Below are 17129 nucleotides of genomic sequence, written 5' to 3'. Positions count from 1 at the left end.
ATACTCAACGTACGACTATCGCGTAATAAAATTCATAAAAAGTTATTGATTTTCGACCCTCCAGCCTCCTTATTAAAAAAGAACACTCTTCAAATGCGTCGGCAAATAATTTCCTGACATTTCTCAAATCGTCACAGATGTTCGTTCGACGATTGGGTAATAACGGCGTTCCCGATACCCAGGAAGTAATGGACAGGTTGACAGTCCCAAGGCCAGAGTCGATTATTAAAAAAGAAGGTAAGTCGTTTTTCATTCATTCGTTCGTTCATTCGCGAGATCATTCTGCCAATTATAATAAATCAAAGCTGCTGCCACGTGACGAGGAAGGTTCATTTCCACTCGAAGATTCATAATTTCATATCAAGACGCTTAAATAAAATAATATGTGCAAATATCTTCACAGTCGATTAATGAACAGAGAATTAGCGATATGAAATATCGCGTAATGGTTCTAACAATTTTCTAGAATAAATGTCAAGGCTTTGAAAGAATAAAACTCGAGAAAACTCGCAGGCGTTTTTGAAAGTATGAAACGAGTGCTGAATTGAACATTTCTACTTAACGAAAAACTTATGTAACAAGATTACTGTGCGGTATTTACAGCATCTGTTATACCTTGTAATACGAGACCGATTCGGATTACGAAATATGTAAAATTCGTAATGTAGGAACGAGAATTCTCTGTTCAAACTCTTATACTTGTATATATGTTAGAGCTCACTGTGCAGGGGCATGGAGCAAATGATTACAAAGGTTAGTTAACCCAACTCGAACAGTACGTTGGCAAAAAATCCCCTCCCAAAAATATTCCAATCACGTTTTGCATGGCACAAGTAAGTGCTTTAGTTGCAGAAATATACCTACTTGCGCCTACCTTTAAAAATACGTTTTTCAATGCTTGGTAAATTTAGTGTAAAGTCCTCAAGTAGCTCCTGGTAAGGAAATTATAATGTCCTTTGTAACATAGCGTTGAAAACGCTTCATGTGTCGATTGTTGAAAGGTTTTTTGCATTTTTGTTTTTATTTTGTTGCTTTTACTACGATTAGTGGCTATTGCTGAAAACAACAAGCTTAGATTGTGTGTTTATAAATCTAATCACGTAAAACATCTAGTGTTGTTATCGGGGGATCAATTTTTGCCATACTGAAAAAATATTTCTTACAGTTTAAACACACTCTGGTTATCTCTGATTTTATCCTGATGACATATACATATATATATATACAGTCTTGATATAAATACTTTAAAGAACGTCTTTGCAGGTGTTTTTAGGTTTTTAATGAAGAAATTCAAATTAATGATTGAAATTATTTTCGAAAGTCAATTGACACGGCTCATAGACAATAGAAGTATTTCAGAGATTCGATGTTAGGAAAATATAACAGACTTTTGGAAAAAAGTTGTAAGACTGTGAAAAATAATTTGCCGCTTTTTTGAAAATCATTTTAAGAAATTCCGCGCCAATGCATAGAACATTTTTTTTTTTTTATATCTCCATAAAATCTATGAGTCTTTAAATTACGTGAAAACAGTGAAAATTTGAAACTTTGCAAAATTATTTTATGAAAAATATTCGGATAGATTTGTCGACAAGATACTGATGTTTTTAAAAATCCGAAAACATTTTCAAGGTGTAGTAACGTTTACCTGGCCTCGGAAGGCAAAAAAAATTCATTCGTTATTGAATTTGCAGATTCCATTTATCAGAATTAAAAAAAAAAAAAAAACCAAAGAGACAAAATTATTCAATAATCTCTGAAATAAAATGAATTCTGTTTTCAAATAAATTTTCCACGAATCATCACGGAATCAGATATTCTCTACGAAGTATTTTTAATTTTATCGGAAACAGTGTAAAATAAATTTTGAATCGTTTATCTTACCCAAAACTTAAAAATTTCACTTCATAATCTTAACTCGTGTTTAATATCCCGTCTGTTGATAAACCGCGGATAAATGGTAATTGCATTTCAGTTTAAAACTGTTTTACGGAGGGTAATGTAATTCAGCAAAGAAGTTGCCGCTTTGCCGGTAAAGATAAATTATAGCCAACTTAAAATTTACGCACTTTTTAATGTCAACTCTTATAATACCACCGAATTTTCAATAATAATAGGATATTCCAGTATTGTCACACTTGGATAAAACAATTTATCGACGAATAAATTCATTATAATGGAGTTCAAAAAAGACATTGAAATAATCGAAATATTACAGAAATGATATTAACCATCAAATTGTCATCATTTACAGATCTGGTTGACGCACTCAGCTGTGTTTTTAAACTCGGGGTGGACAAAATTGAAAGCCACGAAAAAGAATATCACAAATTGAAAGTACAATCAAAGATAAATTGTTCAATTGGTTATTTCAAAACATGTTTTTGCTTCATGGGATTATTTGATAAATTAATTATTGTTTCACAAAAAAATCACTTGTGAGCGAAAAGAAAGGAAAATTATTTCGCAAAGTTGACGTGATTTTTGTACATAATTATCTTATAATCTACGTTTCTCTGGGTAGAATAATTTTTATGCTTTTTTTTTTTTTGTTTTTTGGGAAAATCGTACAAATTAAATTTACTCGAACTAGGAAACAGAATTTACAATTTGAATATCAATGAGTTCTTTAAATATTGTTGATCTTCAAGAAAATTTAAAAAATTTCTGAATAATGATTTGGTTTCTAACCTAACACCAAGAAATTTCGATTGTTTGAAAAAACGTTTTTACGGTTTATCTAATGTCTCGAATTGCAATGATGCAATGAAAACTTGAAAGAATTAATCACACGCTAGAATGAAATATCTGACTTTAAGCGATAGAGTTCTCTGAAAGAGAATCGACTTCATTTCCGTGCTTAAATTGAATACCAACATAGCAAATTGTGTGACGCGGAATATTTGATAATCTTCATTCTAATCAAAATATTAATTTCCGTGCCTATAAACTTCCAACGTTCTGTATAATACTGTATTGATTCCATCGCTGTCTTTCTCTACATCCTATAAATTCTATTCGAAACGTAAATCGCCTTGTCTGCCTGGAATTTCAGGCTCGGATTCACACGCTGTGATTCCATAATTGTTATTTTATAACTGAAACAGTACAGGCTGACTTATTCATTTTGCAATTAGGCTTATGATTCAAAGTTCTTTAGCAAATTGAAAAAAAGGAATTGAAAATATTTCGCGTTAGTAGTATGAGCAAGCAATGAAGAATTTCGCCAAGTTTCTGGTTCATTTTGATGAATTTTTTCATCAATTTAGAAAATGTTTAACGTTTTTTTAAGATGTTGCAATTTTTTATATTACTGTTGTACTCAACTTTGTGGTTTCTTGTTTAAGTCAAATAATTTGATTGCGAGTACAAATATTTTTCCAAGCTTGCCTCTCTAGATTTTAAACCATGCCAATCCTGCCCAAGTAATCTAAAAACCGTTCGTAGGGTCAGATTAAAACTTCGCAGTTTTGAAATTACGGTGAACCATTGATTTTGAAAAAACCGAGCGCGACACAAACCTGTGAAAAATGTATCTGAAAACTTCTTTCAAAATTAAAAAGTTCTCATAAACTCTAATTATCTCTCAATTATATAATTTTCATTATTTTCAGGTAATTTGAACCCTTACAGAGGTTTGTTAAAAACTTTTCAGATACCCAACAATTTCAACTAAATTCTAGTCTTTACAATCTTTCGGAACTATCTGCAAAATATCACGTTATGATTTCTTAAAAAATCAAATGATATTCAAGAAATTTTTCGCCACGAAACTCACCTCGAATTTCGTATCTTTGATTGGTACGCCGAATTAAAGAAATCAGATCGAATAAATAAGTCACCATTCCATAGATATTTGCTCGAGAATATTCCGAGGCATTTGTCCATCGGAGCGAAATTAGTTTATTATAACCTGACTTCACGTAGCTAATTTCTTTTATACACTGCATCTTGAAAATGTTGTTGATAATCCAATATGCTATAGGTATGCATAATAATATGTTGATACGTAGCGATTAACAAATAATTCCAGGAGGTATTCATTCACAGATAGGGTGTCTAGCAATTGCAATGATTTCAAGCAGTTTCAAAAGATTTCATTAAATTTCAAGGAATTTCATACAATTTCATGCGAAAGTGATTTCAAGTGATTTCAAGCGATCCTTAAGTGATTACTATCCGAAGTGGTCTGCGATTTCAACAAATGAATACCCCCTCGAAAAAATTATTCAAAATTTCACACAGGGAAAATGTCAAATGATTTGAAAGAGTAAAATTGAGCTCCCTAGTTCGATCCCATACAGTATAGCAATAACAACATACCTGTAACAACCTTCGTTATGAACCCTTACGTAGAATCGTTTGCACAGCCGAAAATACATTTTAGTATTCTGCAAACTCTAAAAAGCGTGAACGGGAAACAGAATTTTCTGTTACAGGTCCATCGATCGCAACAGAGACGACGGACATTTCGATGTCCATGTGCAGTCTTAATTCGACAACCGTGTCCCAACCCGAAGGGGAATACGCCAATTTACCCGGTGGAGACACAAATTCTGCAAGGTAGGTCTTGACGGCATGATTACCTGACACTTTCAAAGTGTAGATTTTTCTTTCCCTCCAATCAAGTTTCAAAATTTCCTTACAAAACGGCAAGATCACTTTTGCGGCGACAACTTTCTTGTCAGATTAAAAGCTGATCTGAAATCTGATGTTTGAGACCTGATTAAAAGCGTTCGATTAAAACTCATGTCCGATGGAGCAAAAAAATAAGACGTCGTCGGGGAAACGTCAGATTTTTTGTTTGATTTAAAAAATGAAAATTCGATAAGTTTCGTGATATTTCGATTCATGCGCCTATCAATCTTGACACTTGTAAACGGTCTCAATTTAGTTCCGGTCAGTAAAAATCTTACGAATTTGACTCTCACGTTTCATGTGGAAAAATTTTTTTAAACACATTTTCCAACGTGAAATTACGCCTCAGAATGTTTTTTTAGGCACATTTCTATGGTAAACGAAAGAATAGAAAATAGTTGAAACTTTAAATGTTCGTTTTCAGACAAACTATTCGAAAGACTGGAGTTTGAACCTAAAATGTCCGTAATAATGGGAGATTTTCGAATGTAATCGTGAAATTACTTCACTCATTTGTAATCATTTCAATCACCGATCAACATCAAATTTTGTAATGGAATCCAAAATTTTGACTTCCGTTATCATTAACGATGGTTCAAGATTATACATTCGTCTTTTGTCATTACAGCCAAATAAAACGTAAGGTATCGTATAATTAGGTCAAAATAAGTTACAAAATGAAATACAAAGTACACTTTTACTTTGTCCTGTTTACAGAATAAAATACAAATCCCACGTGTGTTTTACCCAAATAACAAAAGATCATACGAATTACACGTTTATTTCGTCCTATAACAACCAAACACAGTTATAATTTGTAGTTTGAACTTGATTTATTACAATTTGTAATAGGCGCTACCCAATACTGGCTGAAAATTCTTGGCCTCGACTAACCGCCAGATATTAGTGGTTAAAAACCGGAGATTGGGAGTTGAGAAAAAATGTTGAAAATAAATCAACAAGAGCAGTTTCGCATGGCGGGAAAAAATTGTGGAAAAAAAAAAAAAAAAAATAGAAATAGATATAAAAATAAAAAAATAAAAGTGAAGTAGCTGAGGTGAATCCACCCCGCGTAAAATACCGGTTTGAGATTGGGCGGCCTAATTTCCGGCTCTCGTAATCGACCGTCAATCCTGAGATAGTCGAGCGTTTGAAATTCCAGGAAAAAGACGTCCTTCTCCAAGCTGCCGACGATTGCTATCGACAGCGAGAGGATCCCCCTCGTATCGTCGACAACATCGGCGACAGTCTTACACTCGGCGATGAAACAGCCAAGCGATTCAACCCTACGCCGCAAGACTCGCCTGAGCGAGTGCAGAGAGAGCGAACCACTCCTCCAAGAAAGTCAGGACCCAAAGTCGGAAGCTGGTGTTGAGTTCGTTCCCGAAGTCGCCGATGAGGGGGAGAGGGTCATCCTCGAGGAAACTGACATCCCAAGGAACGGCAGACCACCCAGGATCAAGGAAATCATCGAGGAGTCAAGGCCCAGGCTCCCAACGCCGCCGCCCGCGTCGAAGAACGTTTCCTTCGGCGAACCGCAGGAGCAGAATTACCTCGAGCAGGCGATCCTTCCGCCCCCATCGCAGTTCGTCCCGAAACAAACAAGGCCGACGGGTGAGAATCGAATACGAAATTACAAGGGGTTGACGATACAAGGGGTGTTTCACTGAGAAACGAGTAGCACCGTGATCACAATATTTCGTGATTGCTTACGTTTTATAGAGTGATTGCCAGAGATTACTTGACGAATAATTTTACTTTCACACATTTCGTGATTACTTACGTCTCGTGGATTGATTGCCAGTGATTACTTGACAGATAATTTTACTTTTGCATGCATATTTCATGATTACTTACGTCTCGTAGAGTGATTGCCGGAGATTACTTGACAGATAACTTTGCTTTTACATATAATTTCGTGATTACTTACATCTCGTGGAGTGATTGCCAAAGATTACTTGACGGATAATTTTACTTTTGCATGCATATTTCATGATTACTTACGTCTCATAGAGTGATTGCCAGTGATTACTTGACAGATAATTTTACTTTTGCACGCATATTTCATGATTACTTACGTCTCATAGAGTGATTGCCAGAGATTACTTGACAGATAATTTTGCTTTTACATATTTCGTGATGACTTACGTCTTATAGGGTGACGACCAGAGATTAGTTGACAAATAATTTTACTTTTACTAACAAGGAAGGTATCCCAGGTCGATCTGTACGATTTCGTTTCTTTTGTAACATATTATATTAGACTAAAAACTAAGCGACACGTATTTTTTTTTTATCTGTTGTTAAACAAAGTAGAGCATGCCAACGGGCGATTAAACCCTTTTTTTTTAATTGGGAAATTCATGTTTCTGATTTCTCGTTATGAGAAAACTTTTCCAGTTCAATTGGTTTGAAAATATTATGTTCTTGTGGGTGATATGCCCCTTGACATATCTTACTTTGGAGGGTTGTTTCACCCCCTTACAGTGTTTGATGGCAGATAACAAAAAATACGTGTCGTTTAGAGTCTAGTCTACTAGAACATATTATAAAAGAAATGAAATCGCAGAGATCGACCTGGAATACTTACCTTGTAAGTGATTTCTCACTATTTCTAAGATTTCATTTGATTTCTCATGGTTTCTAAGATATCATATGATTTACTAAGATTATAAAGAGATTTTTGTAATTCTAAATGAATTCTCATAACTACCAATCATAAATAATGCAGGATTTTATTTTAAATATTGGTGATTTCAGTGTGGTTTCCGCGATTATGAAATCACACCTTCAGGGTTCGCGTCTCCATCATAGAAATCCAGGCGACGTACGATTATCGTGAAATTATTTCGAGACCCCCAGATCCCCTGAAATCCTTTGAAATCTCATGGGATATTTGGAAACTTTTGTAAGGTATTAAAAAATCCTTTGAAATTCTGAAGTGAAAATTCAGAAAAACCCTGTAAAATTGATTAATAGCTCTAAAAACTTTAAAATATTTAAAATGCTGTGAAATTTTCCCTTTTCGAAACCCTACAATAGCATTTGAAATCTTTCGAAACTTGAAAATTTGTGCAATCCTATGAAATCTATCAAAATTCAGTGAAATCCTACGGAATCTCGAGAAACCTTGCGAGATCGTTTGATATCAACGAAATCTAATCGAATCTCTTGAAATCCCTTAAGATCTCCAAAAATTTGTCAAGCTCTGTCAACTTTTTTAAAATCCTTCAAAATCTCTCGGAAAATCTCGAAATCTCTCGGATCCACTTGCAATACCATAAAATCTTGTGGTATTTTGTGAAATTATTCGCAATCTCTCAAATATCCTCAAGTCCCTGAAATGGTGAAAATTATCTGAAATCCCGCAAATTCGTTTGAAATTTTGCGTAATCCTATTAGATCTGAGAATTTATAAGAAAATTTTCGGTACAATTCTGAAAATTGGTGTGAATTTTGGCATTTTGATCACAATAATCGTAGAGAATTTCAATAAAATTCTATAGGGATTATGAAGAAAAAATGAGAAAATCACGTATTACGAAAAAAAAAAAAAAAAATACATACAAACCTATAAATAAATATAATTCCAGGAAATACGAATATTATCCGGGACACACAATTAAGGGGAAAATGCAAATTTTTTTGAAAAACTTTGAACTTGATTTGACTCATGGATTCCTGTGAAATCCTGAATTTAGAAAGAGTCATAAAATTTCAATGAATCTTCTCGGAAATATTTAGCATTTTGGAGTGTTCCAGTGAGATTTTCAGGTAACAATGTTCACCAGAGGAATTTTTCCGGTCAGGTTCCGTCACCGCGTCGTCTCATCAGTCGTCGTTGCGCCGGCGAGCCTCGGTAAAAAATAACGGGATCGGGCATCACCACGAGCTTTTTGAAAAGCGGCGGACGAGCGTCCCGGCGAACTCCATCAGCTACATATCGACGGAGAATATACGGTGCGCCGACGTCAGGACGATAGAGGAAAGCCTCGAGGGGCAGTTCAACAAGGCCTACATAATCGGGGAGTGCGGCCATCTTCGGCCGATTGGTGGCGCTGCCGGACTCAGGTGCGAACGACATGGTGGCAGAGGCCACAGCCACGCCGTACTGAACGGTGGCGCCCTCGACACGCCGACGCCGAGGAGACACCGGAAGCTCTGCGACAGCCACAACGCAAGCTCGCCAAACGTCCCCACCACCGTCAACGCAAGCTCTTCCGACACGGGTGAGTGAGCGCATGTTTTTGCTCAATGTGAACGGAAGAACACTCGATGCTTCGATATAAGACCCTAATTCGACAACCTAATCGATCAACTGATTTCTACGATTTATTTGCCGATCGATATAGCTCTTTTTAGCTTAAAGCTGATTTAAGTGGTGGTTGCTGAATTATTTAAATTACAAAATCAAAAAAGAAAGAGATAAGGTTTCATTTGTCAATATTTTTTGAAGCTTGAAACGCATCCGAACGGCAAATTCTCGAGCTGGTCTATCACGGTCGGTCGAATTACCCACGTAATCAAAAATATACGTTTTCCAATACGTGCATGGAAAGTTGGATTTTTAAATCATGTGGAGCGTGCGTAAAGCACCCTATTCCTGAACAGTGCGGTAAAACAACAAAAGTGCATGCGCTAAGCTGAAATTTTCAGTCTCACAAACTAGAATTTTTTGAGTTCGACCTGAAGTTTGCATATTTAGGTTTGCGCGTTTCAAGAAGCTGAACTTGTGCCTCTAAATCTCTTGATTGCCCTTGATCTAATTTTTAGAAATTATTATTCTTCATTCATTTGCTTCTTAAAAGAAACTTCGATTTACAGATGTTGGAAAAAATAGCGCGTGTTACGCGGACGGTTGTGCGATATCTGACTCGTGTGTTTATAATAGTCGCGGTAACCACTCGTTGGAAATCACCCAGTTTCTGCACATGTAACACAATATACCGTTTCCTAACTCAGTGCGGAAAATTCGATTTTGCGTACTCAAATCACAGCGATAAATAGTACATTCCCGCACTAGTGCGCAAATCGAATTTTGCGCACTCAGTGAGGAAAAATATGCACACTAGTTTGCGCAATCTACTAATTCCACCAGGTAATTTCAAAGCGCAGGTCTAAATGTCTCGGTCAACTTGTTGGGGTTCGCAGAAAAGTACGAAGAGTCGCTGTCGAACATAATCCAGCGATCGGTGTCGGAGAAGTCTCGGGAGAAGTGCGTTCGGGCCCGAGGGCTGCCAAATTCGGGCATTGGGGAATGTCCGCACCGAGGACCTCGTCGACTCCGGGAATGCCAGCACGCGGAGTCGAAGCTTCGGCAGCAGGCGAAGATGGACTACGTCCAAAGCACGCCGAACGTCGCGACGATACACAACAACAAGTTCGCAAGCGGAAACAGAGGCTCGACGGTCAACGTCTCAAAGATGTACAGTGCTGTGTCTGCCGGCGAGTTGTTGGACGTTGCGATATTGCCAATTTTCCAAAAACTCCTCAGCGAGCGGCACAAAAACACAACGCGTGGCGGCTACGGGGCGAGCTGTCCTAATATATCGATAAAGTGCGACATAGTGGAGTATCTTTAATAAACCGAGTAACTATAATTTGATTAATCTGAGTAACTAACGTTTATCAACAATCATCAGTGTGTCGATTACAGAAGTGTCAACCGATCGTCGAATCTCGTTTCGTGGTGATTCACGGCGAGGTTAACGAGTTTTTTTTTTTTTTCAATTATACGTTATATCCAGGCACACATCTCGGTGTAATTCAAGTCAATTGAAACCTCGTTCGGAACTGGTAAGTCTTGTCAGTTTTTACAAAATATGTCAAATTTACTGCTAACATTACGGAATTTACTCTGCTGGTAATGGTAAGGTAAGAGGAGCTAAAGAGCCGGGGGAAATTGCAGTGTTCTTCTATACCGATTCGATTTAACATTGGAACCCCATAAGACGGATCGGTAAGCGTAGACCCGTAGAATTATCCCCGGACCCAATCGGACCCAACCAGCCGAAGGAAACATCAGCCCGGAGCTGAACGTCTTTATATATCTTCAGTCAACGCTTGCAGTACCGTTTATACTTTGTTTTTCCCTGTTTTCATTCGTTCAAATTTCCCGCCATCTCGTCGAAACCTGCCACGTGCTTTTCGATCGTTAAAGTAGTTGAGCCGTAAAATTCTTTTCGATAGAAAAAGTTCACATTTTGGAATATCAAATGTGAACAGTATCTTCTCACGTATGCAAAATTCCATACAGAATTTGTTGAATTCGTCAATCGGAAACCAAGATATCGTAGAAATTTTGATTATTCTAAATATAATGGCAAATCATCAGGTCGATGATATTGAAAAATAAGACAGGTATAGAGCCAAAGCCATATTTCTATGTAGGTAGTTATTCATGCGAATAATTCAGTTCATCGAACCACATTTCATAATTTGGTTATTATCAATGAACCACCAGGCAAGCATTTTGTGTCGTGATTTTGGGGAACCTAAAAACTACGGTCCTGCGCAGTTGAGTTACCTTAAAGCGCGTTCCGAACTGGCAGAATTCCGGTATAACGATTAACTAATGCATACCGAAAAATACGTTCCCGGTACATCTTCCACTTCGATTGAGGATTAATTCGATGATGCCTTATGGTTAAGTATTGACGAAAAAAAGGGAACTTGGAAACGATATAATGCAAGCAATTTGTTACAGACACATAGGTAGCATTTTATGTTTTGAAAATATCACAATTGACGAATTTCAACTTAGGACTGCAAAACTTTTAACGAACGAATACAAAATTACTTTTATGATCACTTTCCATTCCATTTCCTGAGAAAACAAAAACGATTCTCGAGGTTTATCATCCCTTCATTACAAACTGTGCCATCCTTTTCTTTTCATCGACTGTGTGAATACGTTTCGTTATTTTCCAACTCTTACAATTAGTTATATTTAACAAAGAAACCTCTTCAATCTTACCACATAAGAATCACTGAATCTTTGATTTTCGTAAAGTTTCCGGTAAATTTTTTTAGTAATGTTATAAAACGTTGAAACTTACAATTTTCATACATTAAAAAACGTTCAACCATCGCATACATTATGTTTTTTTTTTTTTTTTTTTTTATTGATAAGTCATATATATAATAATTTCAAATACCTAAAAACACATCGTACAAAACTTTTTGGGATTCCGATGAAAATCTGTAATAATAAATTTGCAAGCCCCTATAAAAACTCCCATACGAATCCCTCGCAATAATTTTTGATTTCGTAAAAAGTATCAAGTTTTTCATAAAAATTTTCAAAATAAATTCGTAAGTAGAATTTATACTCGATGGTTGACGGCGATCGTAGTAATTATTCCGGGAAGTTGACTAGTTACATAAACATTAGAAAGAAAAAATAAAAAAAAAAAAACTGTTTTAATTACTATAAATAAATGAATAGCGTGTGGCTGTGATCAATCGAAAATACAGCGCTACTTGAACAGACAATGCAAGGTCTTATAAAGAACAAACATAAATTATAATAAAATATGCGAGAGAATGATCTCGTTCTAAATATGTTTAATGATAAACAGAAATACTTCAAGCTCATAAGTAAAATTTTCAAATTTTTAATCGGTGGTTACTGTATAGCGGATGATAAATAAATTAGGTTAAATTATGTATTGATCGCGTGAACGAAAATTAAGGAAGAAACATGCGGCAAACAATGAACGTAGGGTAAATAAATTAAATCGAATATATATAATATATATATATATATATATATGTGACAACTTGATGAGTATTTACATATATGTATATATGTATATATATATATATACATATATGTATAGGTATATAAGTATAAATGCGCGTGTATCGAACAAATTTGTAAGATATAAAAGTATCCCAGATGTCGGTAATAATTCGGTCGTCATTTAAAACCAGCTAAACGTGCGTTTAAATAAATTCATGTCTCATTCAATTAAATTTTTACTTTCTCGTGTCAAGGTTTTCTCATCTTTTCGAACTTTGAATCAATATTTTCCGACTGTTAAATCGCAAAGTCGTAATCTGGCAAGAAATTGGTTTGACTAAAGCAATATGGCGTCGGAACTAGTAATCAGCTGATCTTTTCAGCCTCAGTTGGAGATAAATCATACACACATAAAGGGATGGAAAACTTTGCGCAGGCGGATACAACTTTTTTTTTAATCAACCGACTTGACGAAACGTAAAATAAAGGTTAAAAATAAACTTTTACAATCAATTACGACACGATTATACTAGTTTGGCACATTTTTCTAATCACGATAGCATTTTTTGCCATTTTCGGTTCCAATGCGCTCAATGACGATTATTTGAAAATTCACTGTCAAGACTATTCCCAATATCGAACATTGAGTTTAGATTTCTTCAACAGAATGCAAAGCAATAAAATTATGAAAAATTTTACATCACTCTTTGACCTGTTATATTCATCTTTCAGAAAAGTATAAAGGCGACAAACTTTCGGAATTTTGAATGTAGAAATCAATCATTCTCATTATCAATCAATTGCGTCATCATATTAGCGGTACATTCAAATATGTGATTAAAGGATTTGGATTAGAGAGTGGAAGAAACAACCGAAATCCAAATTTCTCGAAATAATTCGTTAATTTTTGTGATTAGCAAAGTTTAAACGTGCCTAATGCGAATCGAATAATTGCCGACATCAAGCAATCAGTACCGTAAGACGTCTATACATATAATACTGTTTAGCAAAAAAAATACATGTATTTGTCGTGAATCCCTATCGGCTACTGTGGACCCCTATTCGAAAGTAGATAGTTGTGTAAATGATAACGGTACAGAGAAAAGAAAACAAAATGATATGGTTATAGTGATAAAATTGATGACGATGACGATGATACAAACGATGTCAACACTGATAACAACAATGTTATAGAAGCTTAGGAAACGAGAAGAAGAGTCGAGTTGTCCCTCAATTTTCGATATACATGCATTCGTGTATCGGTGACATATATGTATTGAATATAGTTAAATGAAACTAAGGGTAAGAGGAAATCAGAAATAATTTGATAAGAAAGAAAGAAAATCTTACGGTTTATAAGCTGATGTCATTGGTGCTGAAGGAGTGAGTTAATGAAAGAAAGCGTGAGAGAGAGAAAGAGAGAGAGAGAGAGAGAGAGAGAGAGAGAGAGCGTACGTAGTGTTCATGTAATATATCAGGAAAAGAAGCAAAGAGCGACGGGATTAATGACATTTCGTATAGCGTGAATAAATCTGAGTAATACTACGCCAAAGACGAAAATTGACAAAGGGAAAACAAAAACCAAGGTAAAAGAGAGAAAAAAACAGAGAAAAAAATTGTTGAAACATTATAGATGTATACAGAATCGTTTTTAATTATACTATTGAACTAATATTCAATAAGAAAACAGATATATATATATATATAAATGAAAATGAAATAAATGAAAGGTAATTGGTACATAAATAGACAAAAAGATCCACGTAATGCGTGAATGATGATTATCATGTAATGAGATATATAGTCGATTATAATAATAATAATAATGATAGGTGATTAAGTCATCGTTTCCTGTTTCGAAGATCTTGGCGTTGGCAATGCGCGATTTATAGTTAGACATCTTTTATATAATATATTTGAAGAAAAGTATACATATTATACATACACACATATAGTATATAATGTACACCGTGTAACAGCAACAACAGCAACAGCAACAGCAACAGCAACAAAAACAACATCAGTAATAGTAGAATTAATAATAATATTAATAATAGTAATAGTAATAATACTAGTAATAATGATAATAATAATAATAGTATTAATAATAAAATTAATAATAAAATTGGAAATTTTATTAAATGTTAGAGAAATTACATGATATACGTTTATGTATGACAAAATGATTCGTCGTCGCGTCTAGCCACTGTCAATATCTTAAATACTAACTATTTCGTATAATTTTTATAAATTTTAATATTGTTACATCTTCACCATTAATCAATCACATATACGCCTTAAAATGTATATCATTCATTTTCAATGCTTAGACGAATTAAATCATTATATAGTATATATATATATATATAGTGAACCGATATTCGATTTAGCATTATTAACAAGAATAATTTAAAAATTTACAAAATTTAATTCGTTGCCCCTCCGAAATATTATACAATTATACATTACACCAAAAGACGTTAAATCCCTTATACTGCATTACTTTCAAGCAACGAAATATGAATAACATCAGCCAGATAATTTTTTTTCGCTGTGAAATTACGTTACGATAAAAAAAAAAAAATGAAAAATTCAAATGAGCAAACGAAATGAAACACGTGACGGAACCGGATTTTTTTTTCTTCTTGAACGTGAATTTACAGCGGAAACGACGTAGCAAAGTGGTTCGATAGGTTTACGTAAATAGCATTGACGTATGTTTAATTCAAGGCTTCAAATACCGTGCAACAAACTTGTGAAATACTCAAATAAGACGAACATGTTTTGGTGAAAATTAACTGTTGCATTATATACAATATACATATACACTATATATATTGTACTTGATTTTGTACAGGTGTATCCATACATTGTTAAACCATATGCGATCGCATCATAATATGTGAATGTTTATAATATGATGTGTTTAATTTGGCAAAAAGGAAATCGATAAGAATATGAATATGGTTAAGAAATATGCCAACTGTCAGTTATTTTTTTCACCTAATCGAAATTATACCCGCACTTTTTTTGTCGAACCATCTATAATCGGAAACCACAAACTGACCATTCTTGGCTTTGAACTTTACAAGAAACAACTCCAGCAGAAAATGAAAAGGTATTCTGATCATTCGTATTTTTTTTTTTTTTTTTTATGCAAATGAAATTATAACCATTTTTCATCGAAGGTATTAAAAAGTAAACGAAACATTCAATCTTGATACGAATTTAATTAAATCACACTATTTTACTACAATCAAACTACGCTGATTTTATTTATCGAGTTAATTTTTTCACATTGCGAGCAGCATCGGTAATTTTTTTCAATTCTTCGAGGATTCAATTATCAGGGTAAAAAAAAAAAAAAAATGATTAAAAATATCGGAAAAATGAGGAATTGGATAGAATTCATTCCAAGTTGAATTTTTCAGAAATTAGACGCTGAAAAGTATTTTTAACGAATTTACCCTCGGTATAATTCCGTATAAAAAATTGAATGGAAGAAGTCTCAACCGAATCGAAAACGACACGGTTAAATCCTGGCCGAATTGGCAAAGAATGCCTCATACATACGTCATTCGCAGAATGCACTTTGAGGAAAATACACAAGCATTCGAGAAATTGGTGAATTACGTTGCGAATCTTTCGTCGAGAATATCGTTCTTATTTTTGCCGAACAAGTTTTGAAAGAAAAAACGAATAATAAAAAATGCAGGAAATGAAAAGTGAAAGTAATAATTCACCGTTTCCGTCGCTTCGCATTTCCCCCGTTTCTGTCCCGCGTTTTTTAGCCTCGCTTTTTCACTCTCATACCTTCTCGCTTATTATTCCGATACCAGAAAATGTCCCGCTCTGCCTCCTTGAGAACGGTATGGTGGCAACCACCGAGTGCTTCGAAACACCAGAGTTTCTGCTTCTTTTGTTCGCTTATATACCGGTAATGGACAAGGGGATATGTCGTCATATAAATTATTCCTACACGTGGCAACGGCTCGGTCACAATAATTGCGAGTATTGACCCCACGGAGCAGAGGAGAATTAATTATTATACGTTCGTTACCTGAAAAGTCCATTTCGCCGGATTACCGGTTCTGGAGTAGCGAAGGCGTTGGTAATGATCATCGAAGGGAGCTAAAAATTGAAAATATTAAAAAAACGATGCTACCTACATTTTCTCCAACAGATATTCTTTTTATATAACGCTAGCATCCTTTGCGCATTTTTTCATTGGTCTTTTTCGTGCACGAAGTAGCCGTTTCTATGACGTTCGAGTAAGTCTGCGAATGCGCATGCGCGGAGTACAGAAAGAACCACTTTTAAGTCCTGGGAGTTATTGGTGCTCCTTTCTGTACTGCGCATGCGCGGTCGCAAAACGCGACCTAACCTCAATTTCGTGCTTCGTGAAAAAACGCGTAACATTCTCTTGTTACGTAAAGAATCGTGTGCAGCAAGGAGGCAACGGTCCTTTCGCTTCGCAAATTTGCAATAATCGTTATCGGCTCGCACAAGCTCCCAATATACGGTAGTTAGTAAATTATTGTTTCGTATACGATGCTTGACAAGTTCAACATCGGATTTTGCGCAACTATCGTAATGGGTGTTACTTAAAAATCATAATTTCTAAACTGATTATGATTACAATAAACTGCGATAATGGTTGCAGTTTTCACAATGTGAATTTTGTGTTCAAGATATTGCGTCGGAGAAGTAACCTTTTTTTAAACTTTGTGAAAATGTATCAATCTCA

At 35.0% G+C, this 17129-nt stretch overlaps 2 protein-coding genes across 5 annotated transcripts in view; one reads left to right on the top strand and one right to left on the bottom strand.

Annotated features, from left to right (window-relative positions):
- GABA-B-R2 (gamma-aminobutyric acid type B receptor subunit 2) overlaps positions 1-15359 on the top strand; it is a 187492-nt gene extending 172133 nt beyond the window's left edge. For 2 of the 4 annotated variants that reach the window (XM_046609720.2, XM_046609718.2), the window contains exons 14-18: positions 138-237; positions 4440-4563; positions 5801-6252; positions 8430-8867; positions 9754-15359. In XM_046609720.2, coding sequence (XP_046465676.1) covers positions 138-237; positions 4440-4563; positions 5801-6252; positions 8430-8867; positions 9754-10220 — 1581 coding nt within the window. In that variant the 3' untranslated portion in view covers positions 10221-15359. Of the gene's footprint in view, positions 1-137; positions 238-714; positions 754-4439; positions 4564-5800; positions 6253-8429; positions 8868-9753 lie in introns of all 4 variants that reach the window. The other 2 variants (XM_046609717.2, XM_046609721.2) reach the window with 2 other exon arrangements.
- Positions 15360-15791: 432 nt separating this feature from the next.
- The window catches only part of LOC124211061 (protein phosphatase inhibitor 2), a 29239-nt gene continuing 27901 nt past the window's right edge, over positions 15792-17129 (bottom strand). The window contains exon 5 of the mRNA XM_046609724.2: positions 15792-16513. Within this exon, the coding sequence (XP_046465680.1) occupies positions 16501-16513 (13 nt within the window). The 3' untranslated portion in view covers positions 15792-16500. The remainder of the gene's footprint in view (positions 16514-17129) is intronic.

Source organism: Neodiprion pinetum, chromosome 2, assembly GCF_021155775.2.
Source record: "Neodiprion pinetum isolate iyNeoPine1 chromosome 2, iyNeoPine1.2, whole genome shotgun sequence".
Classification (NCBI taxonomy): domain Eukaryota; kingdom Metazoa; phylum Arthropoda; class Insecta; order Hymenoptera; family Diprionidae; genus Neodiprion; species Neodiprion pinetum.
The sequence above is the reverse complement of the archived record's forward strand: the minus strand, read 5'-3'. Positions and strand labels throughout refer to the sequence as shown.